At 36.7% G+C, this 15,676-nt stretch overlaps 1 protein-coding gene across 1 annotated transcript in view; it reads right to left on the bottom strand.

The window, feature by feature from the left end:
• Nucleotides 1–15,676, bottom strand: part of Lyst (lysosomal trafficking regulator) — a 166,680-nt gene that overhangs the window by 98,899 nt on the left and 52,105 nt on the right. The window contains exons 6-13 of the mRNA XM_055603918.1: nt 14,136–15,141; nt 11,981–12,142; nt 9,912–10,068; nt 7,367–7,593; nt 6,585–6,651; nt 3,689–3,798; nt 1,584–2,010; nt 76–220 (exon numbers count right to left, since the gene is read on the bottom strand). Of these exons, the coding sequence (XP_055459893.1) occupies nt 76–220; nt 1,584–2,010; nt 3,689–3,798; nt 6,585–6,651; nt 7,367–7,593; nt 9,912–10,068; nt 11,981–12,142; nt 14,136–15,141 (2,301 nt within the window). The remainder of the gene's footprint in view (nt 1–75; nt 221–1,583; nt 2,011–3,688; nt 3,799–6,584; nt 6,652–7,366; nt 7,594–9,911; nt 10,069–11,980; nt 12,143–14,135; nt 15,142–15,676) is intronic.

Below are 15,676 nucleotides of genomic sequence, written 5' to 3'. Positions count from 1 at the left end.
ATATTATTTGATAATTTCTTATATAAATTATTTAAAAACATAATCTATTTGTTAAAAGTTAAGAATAGTCAATACCGAAAGATAAAAGTGCCACTGTGGGGATCAGCCCACACTTGGATCATCAATGCTTTGGATCCCAATGAAATCAAATGAATACAGCCATCTTCTATGAGTCGGTCACCAAGATTGGTGGATTCTGTACCTTCCAGTCTATCATCTTCTGTGAGAAAAATGTCAGAATCATCAATAAAATAGTTCATTAAAAAAAAAAACTGTAGAAAAAGCAAATTTAAAAGAATGCAATTCATGTTGGCTTATTTATAACAGGTCATTTACTCCAAATGTTGTTGAACCTGTTTCAAACAACGGTATTTTCAAAGGCTAAACATTAACCTCAAAAAACACCATGAGTAAAAAAACAGTGTTTTAAAAGCTATGAAATGCTTTAAAATAACTGCGGGCAGTTATGGGTAGGGCTTGTGGAGGACTGTAATCAGCTACACTCTGTACCCAGCTTCTGCTTCTGTTGGATTGAGCCCCTATAACATGACTGATCCTAGCTTAGGGAGCACAAACCATCATCAACACATGCTTTGCACTAACAAAATGTACTTGGTTCTTGTTAGAAAGGCTTCATCTCTGATATTATTAAAACTCTTATTAGAAAAGCTGCAGTGCTTGGATGGTCATTATTTAGAGTGGTGGATGACCTTGAGATAAAAGGGCTAAATGATGCCAAAACCCTGCATCATAGTTTGTCTTCAGCCGAGGGAAATGTTTATAGGCTTTGGGCTAGTTGGTTATCCCTCCCAATGCCATCTTACCACTTCAATCTTCAACTGCATGTATGTCCCTGTATCTGCCCCAGCAATGGCAGGTGAAGTATGATGAGCTATTTGTTACTATAATGTGACTTTATGTTAAAGTAAGCTAAGATGTACTAAAATACACAGTGTATGTCCAAATGCTCAGACTTTTAAAGAAGAGGAACATTATCAGTTATTAGGTTATATAAATATTAGCTGCCATTTTCAACAGGTTGAAAAAAAAATACACAACAGTTTTTAGGACTCTTCCCTCTAGCTGCTATACATCTAAGCAACTGTTGCATACCTAAGAAAGAAGAGAACAAAAACAAGATGCAGTTTCAATACAGCCTAATACCAGTCCTTCTGTTACGGATGAACTCTGTTCTATCTTTGGACAATGACTATAACATATAAATGATCAGGGACAGGAACTAGGAAGGGGCTACTGAGATAAGACACAGAAGGGGAACTCCTTCACACAATAAAGTGACTCCGGGGTTTTATTTATTCCTTTCTAGTATCCGGGACCACACTATCACAACAACGGCACTGCTAACTTCATCAGCAGTTGTAGAAATAGGGTATCCCCACGTCCATATCAAAAGGTTAGAAGACAATGGAGATTAAGGCTGTCTGAAAACTCAGGCTTTTGTAATTCAATAGTTAAGTACAGCCTTTAAGGTGAAGAGATTCTAAAGAACACATTAAAACACTGCCACCTATCCTTAAAGCTCAGGCAAATGGCTATGACAGACCACACCCCTGCCATCATACCTGCTCCTTCAAAACTGCCATCTTGTAGAATTGACGGTTTGTTTCTTTTCTTTACCTTCTTTCCTCTTTCCGCAGCACTCTCAGATTCATGGGCATACTCCACATTAAACCACAGAGAAACACTAAATCCTTCTGACAGGTGTGGCCAGCAGTTCTGCCCGAGCAGTGGCAGGTGAATTGGGGCTATGTGCCAAGAGGAAAGCAGCCTATATGGAAAACTCTCTCTGTCAGCCTCTTTCTTGCCTCGGGAAATCCGTGCTCTCCTCAATAAGCCTAAGGCTTTACTGTTAAGAATCCCGGGAGGCTTTTGTGATGAGACCTCAGTGCTTAAACTTGGGGTATGCAGCAATGGGAAGGTAAGATACTGTGAAGGGCTCATAGTAAAATCACTTTCAACAATTTTCTGAATACCAAGGAGAAGAATTTCCTAGAAAAAAAAGATAAGTAAAAGTTTACAATCTTATTACCAGACACATAACAATCTCAAAATTGAGGTTATAAGTAAAATTACAAACATATCTGTGCATAGTAGTCTTTTAATTTAAACAGCATATCAATCACATCTTCAAAACTTTAATTTTATAAAAGATAAGATATAAAGATTTAATTCTTAGGTACTCTCTTGATAAATTTGGTTTAAATTTTTGTATTTATGGTATTAATCTACTATTTATGAGTAGCTTTTAAGTATTATAAATGAAATTCAATAATTACATCAGGAATTATTTCTATCAAACAGGTTATTCCTATAGTATTCCTCTCAAAATTATTTTTAAGATTTATTTTTATTAGTGTGTGTTCATGTATGTATGTGGGTATGCATGCATGTATATATGCATGCCGGACCGGCTGCCTTCACAGGTGCCTGAAAAAGCCAGAGAATAGGATCAGATCGCTTGGAGCTGGAGTTACAGGTATTTGTAAGCTGCCCTGAGTGGGTGCCAGGATCTGAACTCTGGTCTTCCAGTCCCATAACTCAAATATTTTTAAGTGAGAAGTAAAACCTTACAAATTCTCCAGATTCCTAAATGATATTCTACCATGATCAACTGTATAAAATTGCTTGCATTCATTATTATTATTATTACTACTACTACAGATTTTTCCCTAGCCAAGGAAAATTTCTTTCATTTGTTTCTAGTGAACTGAAGTAAAATTTTAAAATTTTACTCATAATTATAAGTTTGTGGTTTAAATGCCATACAAAAAAAGGTAAAATATAGAATGTTAAAATTTACACATAATTTAAAAAAGAAATAATCCATCAATATCCACCCAGCTCTCAAGGACCCACAGTGGTGGTTCACAGAACTTCCATGGGGCCTTGAGACTGCAGTGGGTAGTGGGTGGACAGGGCTCTGTCCATCCTGCTTCACATAGGACAGCCTCAATGTTCTGAGAGTCATCAGAAGATTCTTCCAGTCAAGACTGCATTAAAAAGATGGCTTCCTGCTAAGCAGCACAAGCTACAGCAATGGGAAGGAGAACACTCAACAAAAGAACAGGTAATAATTTTTTTTAGAAAAAGGACAGTTGGCTCTTTGACACCCCTCCCCCCCCGAGGGAGAAGCAGCCCTGCTAGGCCACAGAGGAGGACATTGCAGCCAGTCCTGTAGATATCTGATAAGCTAGGGTCAGATGGAAGGGGAGGAGGACCTCCCCTATCATTGGACTTAGAGAGGGGCAGGGAGGAGATGAGGGAGGGAGGGTGGGGTGGGGAGGGAATGACGGAGCAGGCTACAGCTGGGATACAAAGTTAATAAACTGTAACTAATATTAAAAAAAAATAAATTTTAATTTAAAAAAAGAAAGAAAAAGGACAAATCTGGGATGATTGTTATGACTTATACTTAAATTTTCTTTAGTAATTAAAATCATAGCATTTCTTAAGCACAAAGGTTGCAGGCGACATAGGGCTAATGGCATCTGGTTACTACAAGTCTAAGTGAAATGGTTAAGATATATACAGATAATATAAATGAATATGTCAAACATAGAACATGAAACTGGCTACACAGCAATTATAATATCAAGAGCTGAATGATTTACAAATTAGAAAAAAGTATATTACATTAAGGAATTAGTAAAAATTCTAGCATATTTACCGTACAAGGAGATTTCTCCAGAAATATTCTCAAAAGAAGGGTTAACTCCTCTGAACATGTTCTTGAACTCATCAAAGATACCAAGAGATCAACCAATACTCTCTGGCATGCTAAATTTTAAAAAGAAAAAAAATTAAAACCATTACACATTTAATTAAAGGAAGATAATAATCAAATTTCATTGAAAGAAATAAAAACTATTGTCATATCTTGAATGATTACACAAAATCTAGCTAGTAATCATGAAAATTTCTGAATAAATAGCAAGATAACTAATGGCATATTGTAAAACAGCATTTTTTTATTCTACTGAAGAGCTTAGCATAAAACAAAAGCAATGGTACACTAATTCATAAAAGTTCCTTAAAGTAATAATTATTATTTATAGATCATTTTTTACAGTGTCTCAAATATATTTTTACATGTATGTTCCTCACTCCAAAACAGAAAGTAAGAGTTATTCTCTCCACTTCAAACATGACAAAAATAATACTGATGTAAAACCCTTAAAAGACTGGAGGTTTACAACTAGAAACCCAGTTTAACTAACCTGTTTCATAAAGGTAATGGGCAGACAGAATAGTGTAAGAGGAGGCCTTTCTGAAAGGACGACTTGCAAGGAGATCATAAACTAGCATGGACTTTACCATGCAGATAATTAATGCAACTCCATTACAGGTTTTTGAATAGAAAAGTAACACAACCAAAGTGTGCTTAGATTTTTTATTTTTTAAGAGTTCAAAACTCCTGAGGGGGGAGCAGCCTTACCAGGCCACAGTAGAGGACAATGCAGCCACTTTTGATGAGAACTGATAGACTAAGATCAGAAAGGAGAGGAGAACCTCCTCTGTCAGTGGACTTGGGGAGCAGCATGCATGCAGAAAGGGGAGGGAGGATGGGATCGGGAGGGGAGGAGGGAAGGGCTTATGGGGGGATACAAAATGAATAAAGTGTAATTAATAAAAAATTTAAAAAAAAGAAACATACGTATCAAAATCACCATAAAACAAAAGCGAGAGATCCAGGAAATAGGTCACATTGATTGACAGCCTAGATCATAAAATTAATTGTAATTTGAGTTAATTATCAGTCACTGCATTTTAACTATGATTCTGGATAAATTCTTTTATAAAAATTGTTTTTGCATTAAAAAAAAAGAGTTCAAAACTGACAGGTTTCAGTGAATGAAAGAATAGATATACACACACACACATAAAAATTTTAGAAAACAGAAAATAATTAAGCAACAATCTCTTTTCCTCCCTCATTCCCTCCTTCCTCTTTTTCCTCTCTTCCTCTTACTGCCCCCTACCCCCGCCTCATGCTTATGGATCAGATGTTAGCTACTGCTCCTGGACCACACCTGCCTGCCTACTGCCATGTTCCCTGTTAGGATGATTATGAGTTCACCCTCTGAAACTGTTAGCCCCCATTAAATGCTTTTTTTCCTGTAAGTTGGGTCATATTTGTCACAGCAATAGAAAAGGAACTAAGACATTGGGTAGTTGCCATAATTATAAAAAATGAATAAAATGTTGGAATAGAATTTTTAGTCTCTCTGAATATAGCACAAAAGAAGAGAAGTACAATAGATAAAATACATGGTAGGATCAACCTCCAAAGCCCAAGATTACAACTCACAGGCAAGAAAACAAAGAGCAAAGAATATTAAGGGGAGAAAATAATTTTTAGAAATAATAAATCTTTATGATCATAGATCAGTGTTTCCTAAGTTTAACAGAAAAGGCATAGAAAAAAAAAAGCAAGGAAATGTGACAATATATCTTAGAAGGGAAGGTCTCTTTGAACAAGAAAAGGACATTAAGTAACAACTTAGGAAAAACTGAGTATGTCATAATTAATATTGTTATATAGTTATAATAGTATATATTAGTATATATAATATATAACAGTATGTATAGTTACATAATACATATATAGTTTTATATATATATATAGTTATATAGTAATCATGCACTAATGAAGGTTTATCAACTTTAACTTGTCATACCAGTGTTAAATGTTTATAATGGGAAAACTGGTAAGAAAGAGTATAATGTGACTACAATATATTCATGTATTAAGTTAGTAAATAGAGAAGAAAAGCCTTTTCCTTATAGTACAATCCCAACTCATAAATGTATAAACAATGTCAGAAGTAGAAAATCATTACTTGGCAAACATTACAACACTACCCTTTTCAGTTATGATCACCAATACATGCTAAAAATTGTGGGCTAAAATATGAGAAAAGTCATATGTACATACTTTCAAGTTGCCATCCATAGATACTTGCAAATTACAATGAAAAACCTGGTAGACCATCTTAACCTGAAATGATTAAAATTAACACCCTAATGATATTGAGACAGCTGTCACAAAGCTTCTGATATGATGACTTCTAGAGGACTTAACTCTAATATTGGGTATTCCTGACCAAAATGTGTAACTTGACTTTAACTTGGAGGGTGGAAGCATCACACAAACCCAAATTAACATTCCCATACATTAGCTGTAACCCTCCAACTGTAGCTTAGCTTTACTGTGGGCAGAAGTCACACTCGTTTTCATTATAAATTTCTCCAATGTCTGAGAAAGTACTAAGTAGAGGGGAGAAGAACACATGAACAGCAGTACAGTGCTTACATCAGGTCACAGTCCCCATGAAGCTCCTGAACAACTTACTTCAGGCCCTGGAATCTATATCTTCCCCTCTATTCAATAAGAATACTTACATTTTATTGATTGAGTATGAAGAATAAATAAGATGATACATAGTATATAAAAACAACTTGGAAACCACAGAGCATTATGCTAGTGGAAGCCATAATCATTAATTCTTCACATAACAGTGCAATAATTACAACGCTATTTCCTTCAACCAGATTCAACTCACCTTGAAAATCAGAATTAGTTTGTGTTAAAATATTCACGAACCCTCCTAGAAGAATTTTCACAGTTCCCTAAAGATTAAAAAAGGAAACATAAAAATTAAAATGTTTAACTTTGTAAACGCATAATACAAATGCAATGTCATAATAAATTATTTCAAAAGGCCTATATGTACATGCATCTCTCTATCTCTCTTTCTCTGTGTGTGTGTGTGTGTGTGTATTAGTGTGTGTGCATGTGTGTATTAGTGTGTGTGTGTGTGTGTGTGTGTGTGTGTGCGTGCGCGCGCGCACGTGCTAGTTTAAATGACTGGAAAGAATATTGTTGAGAGGCTAAAGAGATGGCCCAGAGATTAAGAGCACTGGCTGCTCATCCTGAGGTCCTGAGCACAATTCCCAGCAACCACATGGTGGCTCACAACCATCTACAATGGGATCTGATGCCCCTCTTCGTCTGATGTTCTCTTCTGTCATGCAAATAGACAAATAAATCTTTAAAAAAAAAAAAACAGAATACTGTTGGAGGATCAAATGCAACTTTAAGATCCGCTTAGGATACATTACCATTACTGTTGAGCTAATGACAATATTGATTTTATGCTACTTATTAGAGAGACATAGAATTAGATAATGTTAAAAGCTCGCTAGAAACTCAAAACGCACTAAAGGCAAGATAAAAAGATAAGTTATCATCTCGATTTTCATACAAAGCTGAGTTATACATAAGGAGATGACTAATTGGGACATGAGTGCAATAAATACTGATTCAACTTAGTAAGTCTTTTACCTGTTGCATGAGCAGAGAAATGTTCTTTTCCTTCTGCCTGACAATTTTCAGAAAGCTCTCAAACACATGAGCAAGCACGTCAAGTTTAGCTTTGCTAGCAGAAAGCAAGTTTAATCCCAGCATGCAAATTTCAGGGTATATTATTTCCCCATGAGTGAGGTTTTCATGTAAGTTATTTGGAACAATTGATGCACTGAATCCTTCTGCTTCAGGTTTTAGTTCTCCTCCTGAAAAAGAAAAGAAAAAGAATTTGTTTATTCCCCAAACACTAAATATTTCAACCCTAACTCATCACTTAGACCTTTTAATGAAAACAGTGCTACTTCTATGACGATGCTCACAAAGCCTTCCCCTGCAGCATTACTATTGATTAAGGCTTGAACAATGAAGTCTTCTGGATAGTTTAATTTTGAAAGTAAATTTGCTCTTCAATGAAGCTACAAATATTGCCAACAGAAGTTTTTATGAACATGTGATACAGAGTTAACACATTCTTTTGATGTAACTAGAAAAAAAATTATCACAAGCTTTCTGATCCCCAAATATCTAAATCACAGCACAGTTTATTTTATCTGCCCCTATTTCTGTGGTATTAGCAGGCTTGGCTTGCTGAAGTCTAATCATTGTCCTCTTTATGGCTGTCTTACTGGCTTGCCTTAGAAGGGTCTGCTCATAGAGGATGGAGGGAAGTGCTTACTACACAAGTGTGAAGCCCCAGGTGCAGATTCTTAGTCCCCATACAGGAAGCTGGACACTGTGCCAAGAGTCAGAAATACTAGGCTTAAGGCAAGTGACTCTCTGGAGCTTACTGGCCAGCCGGCTTAATAGAATCAGCAAATGCTAGATACAGTCAGAGACTCTGTGAGGCAGGTGAGATGACCTGTGGGTAAAGGCACTTGCCACACAAGCCTTTCCTACAACCTGAGTTTGGACCCTGGAACAGGTGGAAGGAGAGACTCCACAGAGCTGTCCTTTGCCCAAATACTCACCATGGTACACATGTGTTTGTCCCCCACATCATATATACTCACACAAAAATAATAATAAATGAACTAGACCCAGCACTGGGGAGGTAGAGCAGCTGGATCTCTGTGAGCTGGAGGCCAGGCTGGTCTACGTAGTGAGTTCCAGGACAGCTAGAGCTACACAGTGAGACCAACCTTGTATTTAAAAAAATTAAAATAAAAACCAACAACAAAACAAGCACACATAGGGAAATCAACCACTGTAAAGTTTTACCTAGGTCATGATAAAACCACCATTACATTTTTTTTTCAAAAAACACAGACTATAGGTTCATTACACATTTCAACTTTAAAATCAGTGATTATCCTGGTCTACAAAGAAGTCCAGGACAGCCAGGGCTACACAGAGAAACCCTGTCTCAAAAATTTGTATCTGTGTTAGTTAGGGTTTCTATTACTGTAATAAAACACCACTATAAAAAGCAACTTGGGTGAGGCTAAAGAGAAGGCTCAGTGGTTGAGAGCACTGGTTGCTCTTTCCAGAGGTCCTGAGTGCAATTCCCAGCAACCACATGGTGGTATAAATAAATGGTCACAACCATTTATAATATAATCTAATGCCCTCTTCTGGAATTCAGATTTACATGCAGACAGAGCACTTGGACATAAAATAAATAAATAAATCTTTAAAAATAAAAAAAGCAACTTGGGAAAGAAAGGGTTTATGTCAACTGACTATTCTTAGGCCGCACTTACTCAGGGCAGGAACTGAGCAGGAGCCATAGAGGTGAGCCGCTTACTGGTTTGCTCACAGCGGCTTCCCAGGGCTACCTGCCCAAGAGTGGTGCCCAAAATGGGCTGAGCCCCTCCAAATCACTAAATTAAACAAATGCACCAAAGGCTTGCTCACGGGACAATCTGATGGAGGCATTATCTCAACTGAGGTCCCTCTTCTCCAATGACTCTAGCTTGTGTCACGTTGACGTAAAACAAGCAGGCAGACCATCTATTGCATTGCATCCCGCCTGCACAGCCAGCACAAAGGATCACATGCAACACAGCTCCATCCTAAGAACAAGTTAGGCTACAGAAAATGACAAAGGAACCTGCTGTAACAGCCATGGGTGTCACTGACCGTGAGATTCAATGTACGTCTCACCTCTTCAGAAAGAGCTTCCCTGAACAGCCAATGACTGGTACATCCCCACTTTTCCTTGTAGTGTCTACTTCTGGGTATCGCCTTTTTTTCCTGCTGGAATGCACATGAAAGCAAGGACTTTGCCCTTCATCCTTATTCTTAGGCATCTACTTGTTTAGACAAGTACTGTTTCATTCTTACAGTACAAGGTACCCACCATATCGGGTAGATACGGTTGTGCGCTATCACTGAAGCCATCCCTAGTCTTGGTCTCACAGGTGAAATTACATATTCAAACAGCAGATTTGTTGTGATGAGCAAATAAAATGATAATGCAATGCCCTTCTGAAACTGTATGGCCAGGAGAAAGGGGCAGGATGAAGCATTTTGCTAATTTACACTCTGACTGTCAATAAAATCACAAGCATCAGAGACATTTTACCATCTTCTTGGGTGTCACCATCCTCAGGATTGCTTTCACTATCTGCTTCATAACCTTCTTCCTCGCCCAGAAGTTTCAGACTACAACACTGAGAATCCTCAGTTTCTTCTGAAAAATCTCCAGGCTGGGACAACAGTTCTTCCTCAGATGGATGACTCTATAAGGCCAGTAAAATTTAAAGGGAACAGTTGTGGCACTGTATTCGGTAACAGAATACTTACTGCTCAGAAGTCTTTTTAAGAACAATCTCAATATTTTATTCAAAAGAAAAAAATCTTAGTAATCAGCAGTCACTGAAAAATATGAAATTGACTAAGTAAAATGTCCCAAACTCTCTCAGATAACTCAGACCAAAAGGCTATAGCTAACAAAACCATTGGTCACTTTTGCTTCTCTGAAAAATAAATCTACTCAGAAAATTTCATTCTAGTTGCACAACAAAGAATGACTGAAAACCACAACAAGGCAGTATTATATTGTACAGAACTTAATCCTAATAATAAATATATGTTACTTTCACACATTGTTATAAAGAGCATTTTTCCAAAAGCATTTTTAAAAAATAAAAATTAAATGCTTCAAAAACTAGGAAATTGCAAAAGCTATATTTTACAAATGAAATAAGAGTTTCAGAATACAATTATCTACTTATAAGCATCTCAGAAATCAGAGTTCCAGCATCAACTTCCTTTTTAATATCTGTAGGAAGACTTTTTTCATTTAAAAATGCTACTGAAATCTTCACCTTAGGACATATTTGAGTTTATAAAAGCTCAGAGAACTTTATCATTGCAACAGCAATCAAAGGTAACAAAGCAAACAAAAGGTGACTTGTTATAGTCTGCTATTTGATTCAACAACCAACAGAAAATATTTCAATAAGATTTAAAATTACATAAAACAATAACATTGAATATTATGGCAAAATACAATAAAATACCAAATATATTACTAAACCAAAGGTTAAAAAAAAAGTTATGTAAAGGTAAAAGTTAACAATAGTTAACTCAGTATCCAGATGGGTTCCCTAATAAGGGGGACAGGAATTGTTTCAGACATGAGCTCATGAGCTTCCCCTCCCCCCTGAGGGAGGAGCAGCCTTGCTAGGCCACATTGCAACCATCCTGAAGATACCTGATAAGCTAGGGCCAGACAGAAGGAGAGGAGGACACCCTCTCTCAGTGGACTCGGAAGGGGGCAGGGAGGAGATGAGGGAGGGAGGGGAGGATTGGGAGGGAAAGAGTGAGAGGGCTACAGCTGGGATACAAGTGAATGTATAAAATTATTTAAAAATAAAAAAATATTTTAAAAATAATAAAAAAATAAAAGGCCAAACAAACAAAAAACAATAGTTAACCAAAGTAAAAGAAGCATAACAGGAAGGAGAAATGAACTAAAACACATCATAAAGTTTCAGGAAAAAATTAAAAAGTTACATTAGAAAAATGTTAACAGAACTCTTCTACATGGGTGTTGGTCATTTTTATGTTGAACAACTTAAAATTAAAGTCAAGTAGAGAGTTCTGGAAATATCAGCCATGACAAACAGGACCAGATAATATACCCAAGCATTACTATCCCTGAATAATCATTTAATAGATTATTAGCTGCTGCAAACCAGGATTTTCTTTCAAAATACTCCAGGAAAGAAAAAGATATGGAAGAGATGGGTGAGAAAACACGTTGACGCTGAGGCACCAACTGTAGAAGTAGCTGACACACGGGTGGCGGTGATATAGTTTCTATTCAGATCTAGAATTTTCCAAACTTGAATGTTTTAGGGAAAAAAAGATTATCAGTTATATTTAAGATTATCAAACCTTAATACATTTTGTCTCAGTGGGAACAATTATCAAAATGCTTCCTGATTAGATTAACTGAAGCATACTGTATTGATTGCCCTGCTTTTCTCTGAGGCAGGACCCCCCATTCCAGAAGACAGAGTACGAACCAAGGAACTCACCTGATCAAAATTCATGTCCTTGTGATCTAAATCAACGCCCTGGTCCCACCCCACATATGCCAGTTTCTGCTAGTCATACCTCAGAACACAACACATGAATTTGTACCTTTTCAGTCACAGTGTCACCAGGATCCAAATCTGCTGAATGACTTCCCAGGGCTACTCGAAGCAGGGCATCAAATAAAGGCTTTGCTAACTCTGTTTCTGCCACCTTTGACTGGGAAAGGTGTTCCCTCATTTCACACAATATGTTTTCCACAGACAAGCTCTAAGGTAAAATGAGAGATTAAGAATATCAATACATGCTTTAAAAAAACCAAACCATCAAAAAGGATTACAAAATGTAGAAAAATTCATTTATTTGTATTTGATATAAAGGTAAACTGACTGTAAAATTTCAGTTCTTATCCAAATAGTCTGTTAAAATTTGTTTAATTTTTACTTATAAATATATTGAACTTTAAATTTCAATGTACTTTAAATTACTTAAGTCATAAAAAATCCACTCTTAGCTGGGTGATTGGTGGCACATGCCTTTAATCCCAACACACAGGAAGCAGAGGCAGGTGGATCTCTGAGTTAAAGACCAGCCTGGTCTACAGAGAGAGGTTCCAGACCAGCCAGGGCTACACAGAGAAACTCTGTCTTTAAAAACAAAGAAAGTAAGAAAGAAATAAGCAAACAAAAATCCACTTTTGGGGTTGAGGAGATGGCTCAATGATTAAGAGTCCTTGCAGAGGACCCAGGTTCTATTCTCAGCACCCATATGGCAGCTCACAACTCTAATTCCAGTTGTAGGGAACCCAATGCCATCTCTCCTGGCCTTTCCAGGCACTGTGCACACATAGTGTACACACATACATGCAGGCAAAATACTCAGACTCACAAAATAAAAATAAATCTTAAATATTTTACAAAATCATTCTTTGAAACTCCAAAATTTTAAATATCTCTAGAGTTTACAAATTTCTTACTGTTAGAGATTCTTTAAGATTCTAAGAAGCAATTCTAATTACTTTTTTCTTATGTTTTTAGTTCTTCCCTTTAAATGAAAGCTATTATAGCTTGCCTAGATTTCTGTAACAATAGGTAAAACAAACAAAAAACTTTTTTTAAAAGAAATCCAAGTCTAGTATATAAAACAAATAAGAACAGACCAGAAAATGACCATACCAGAACCATAAACAAAGGTCTGGGAATATGGTCAGGGTACCCAAAAGTATCACCAAGATTGTGAACTTCAAAACCCTAAAACATAATATCCTGAAGTACTCTTTTAAGACTGAATTAATAAACTATCCTAAGGGGGATTTACAGAAAACTAAGCTTCTTTAGAGTAATAGCTGGATCACATGCCCTTCTGTATCCTCCATACTTGGTATCCTGCAAAGCACAAATAAGTTTTCTAAAAACAAAATGTGTGGCAAATAGGAGGAAGGTGGGCCACAAGGCTCTTCCCTTCCCCTATTAGATAATGGTAGAAAGGGAGAAAGCTTCTGAGGCCCAGCCCTTTCAGTGTCAGGAGTTAATAGTTACCGGGGAAGATAAACACATTTTCTGCTGTAGTATAACCATTGGCAAGGATCTCTTGCTCTGGTAATTCTTTATCCAGGATCTTATAATAAACCCTAATAAAATATAGTGGGTTTTTCTCGTTTCTCTCCTCCCTATCCCCTGTCTTCCCCTCTCTCCCTCTCCCTCCCCCATGTCCCCCCCTCACACATACACACACAAACACAAACCCTAAAACATGAAAATTGAAAGGGAACTAACTGGGATGAGGAAGGAGCTGACTGGATGTGGGAGGGAAAAAAAGAGAGGGCAAGGAGTGAACTTATACAAATACACTATATAGGAGTGAATTTATATAAATACACTATATAGATAAAATAATGAGTTCCAGTTTCATATATAATTAATACATGAAAATTAAAATTAAAACATGTGCCAAAATAAATTGACAATATTAACTCAGAGCATATATATTGTATATCATTGTGTGTATGAACATATATGTTGCACATAATACACATTGTGTATATATATGTGTGTCATATGTACTATATATATGTATATATACACATATACACACACACACATATATATATGTATATATACACATATACACACACACACACACACACACACACACACACACACACACACACACACACATATATATATATATATATATATATATATATATTACATATATATGTTACATATATGTTACATGAGCTGGATTAAGGACAAAGTATCACCTGAGAAGGGAGCTCCAATTCCATCTTCTGTTGACTGGCTCTGGCACTATGAAGACAAATGGCCAGGAGGGACTCCAAAAGTCGAATACTCTGGAGAGCGGTCTCATTTTCTTGACTCATAAATGCCTTTGCTTCCCTAGGAACAGCTTCAGTAGCCCAAATCTGCTCTGCACTTGTGGGAAACATTTGCTGTGAGTCTAGTTTACTCCCACTGTCAACACTCTTTTTCAGACATCCCAGTTCTGGTGCTGCTGAAGATGATCCATCTCCCTTCAGTGTCATCTCAGGTTGAGACGGTCTGATTAACTCTTGGTTTTCATTTACATTCATTTCTCCCTTCCTTCTTCCTTGCTCCTCTTCACTTCTGAAGAGTTTCTGGATTATCATAAATATTAACTCATGGCACACTCGGAAACCACCAAGCCTGTGAAATTGTTTCTGGAAGACTGAGCTCAACATATAGATCCAACGACACACAGACCAAATGTCCGCAGCTTGGGGCAAACATTCAGGGGAAGGTAAGACAATGTTCTCAAGAGACAGACATGGAAGCATGTGACTTAATGGCTCACTGGTAGTACTGTCATAGCCAGAAGTATCTTCTGATTCATTGGCAGACTCCCTATCAGAATCTGCTTCTTTGCTGACACATAAAAAAGCTACACAGAGGAAGAGGTTTATGGTGTTTATGTGAACGTCCTGGTGAACAGTCTTCTGTTTCTTTGGACTGACTTCTCTGAGGCTGGCATAAAACTTACTGAGACTGCGAGGAGAATCTGAAGAAACTTGCTGCTTATGGAGAGAAGGAACCACACTTAAGGATGGCAACTGCTGCTCACTGTCTAACTCATCGACACCTGGAACTGAAGCATCTTTCTGTTGCTCTCCTAGGCTGATAATCAGAGATTCAAATGCTTTGAGGGAATGACTTCGAATCCCATCTAAGTAATTTAATTCAATTATTTGGTTTACTCCATTACAACTTAAGAACAAATCTCTTATTAGCCTGTGAGAGATAAGAAAAAAACAAAAGATTTTACATAACATAGTGAAACATTTATAGAGGTACATAACCTATGTAAACATTCCATTGCTGTGTGGCACATATACACACTGACTGCTCTGTCTCACTATCTGAGTAGTTCTAACACACTGATCAAGACCTTAAGTTACCTTCTAATAGCATGTACAAGCTCATATACAGCTCTGGCTGCATTTAAAAAGAAATGTTTAGATATGGCTCACATTAAAAGAAAAAACTCAAGAAGGAATTTTTTTCTTCAAGTAGTAAGTTTCCTAGAACTTCTAAATATCACAATCATCACAATCCTTGATGCTGGTACCAAGAGGACAAGCATGCGTTCCTTCAATTGCTCTTTGGTTGTCTAATACACGACTCAGGACTTTCTATTTGTTTTATATCTACACTCTATGAAAGGAAAGAACCAAACCTCAGAGCTGAAAATCTTGGGAGGATATTCTTTTATACATAGGTTATATTATATTATATTATATTATATTATATTATATTATATTATATT

The sequence above is a fragment of the Psammomys obesus genome, unplaced genomic scaffold, assembly GCF_907164565.1.
Source record: "Psammomys obesus unplaced genomic scaffold, mPsaObe1.curated_primary_1811, whole genome shotgun sequence".
Classification (NCBI taxonomy): domain Eukaryota; kingdom Metazoa; phylum Chordata; class Mammalia; order Rodentia; family Muridae; genus Psammomys; species Psammomys obesus.
This window is presented reverse-complemented; position numbering and strand designations above follow the sequence as displayed.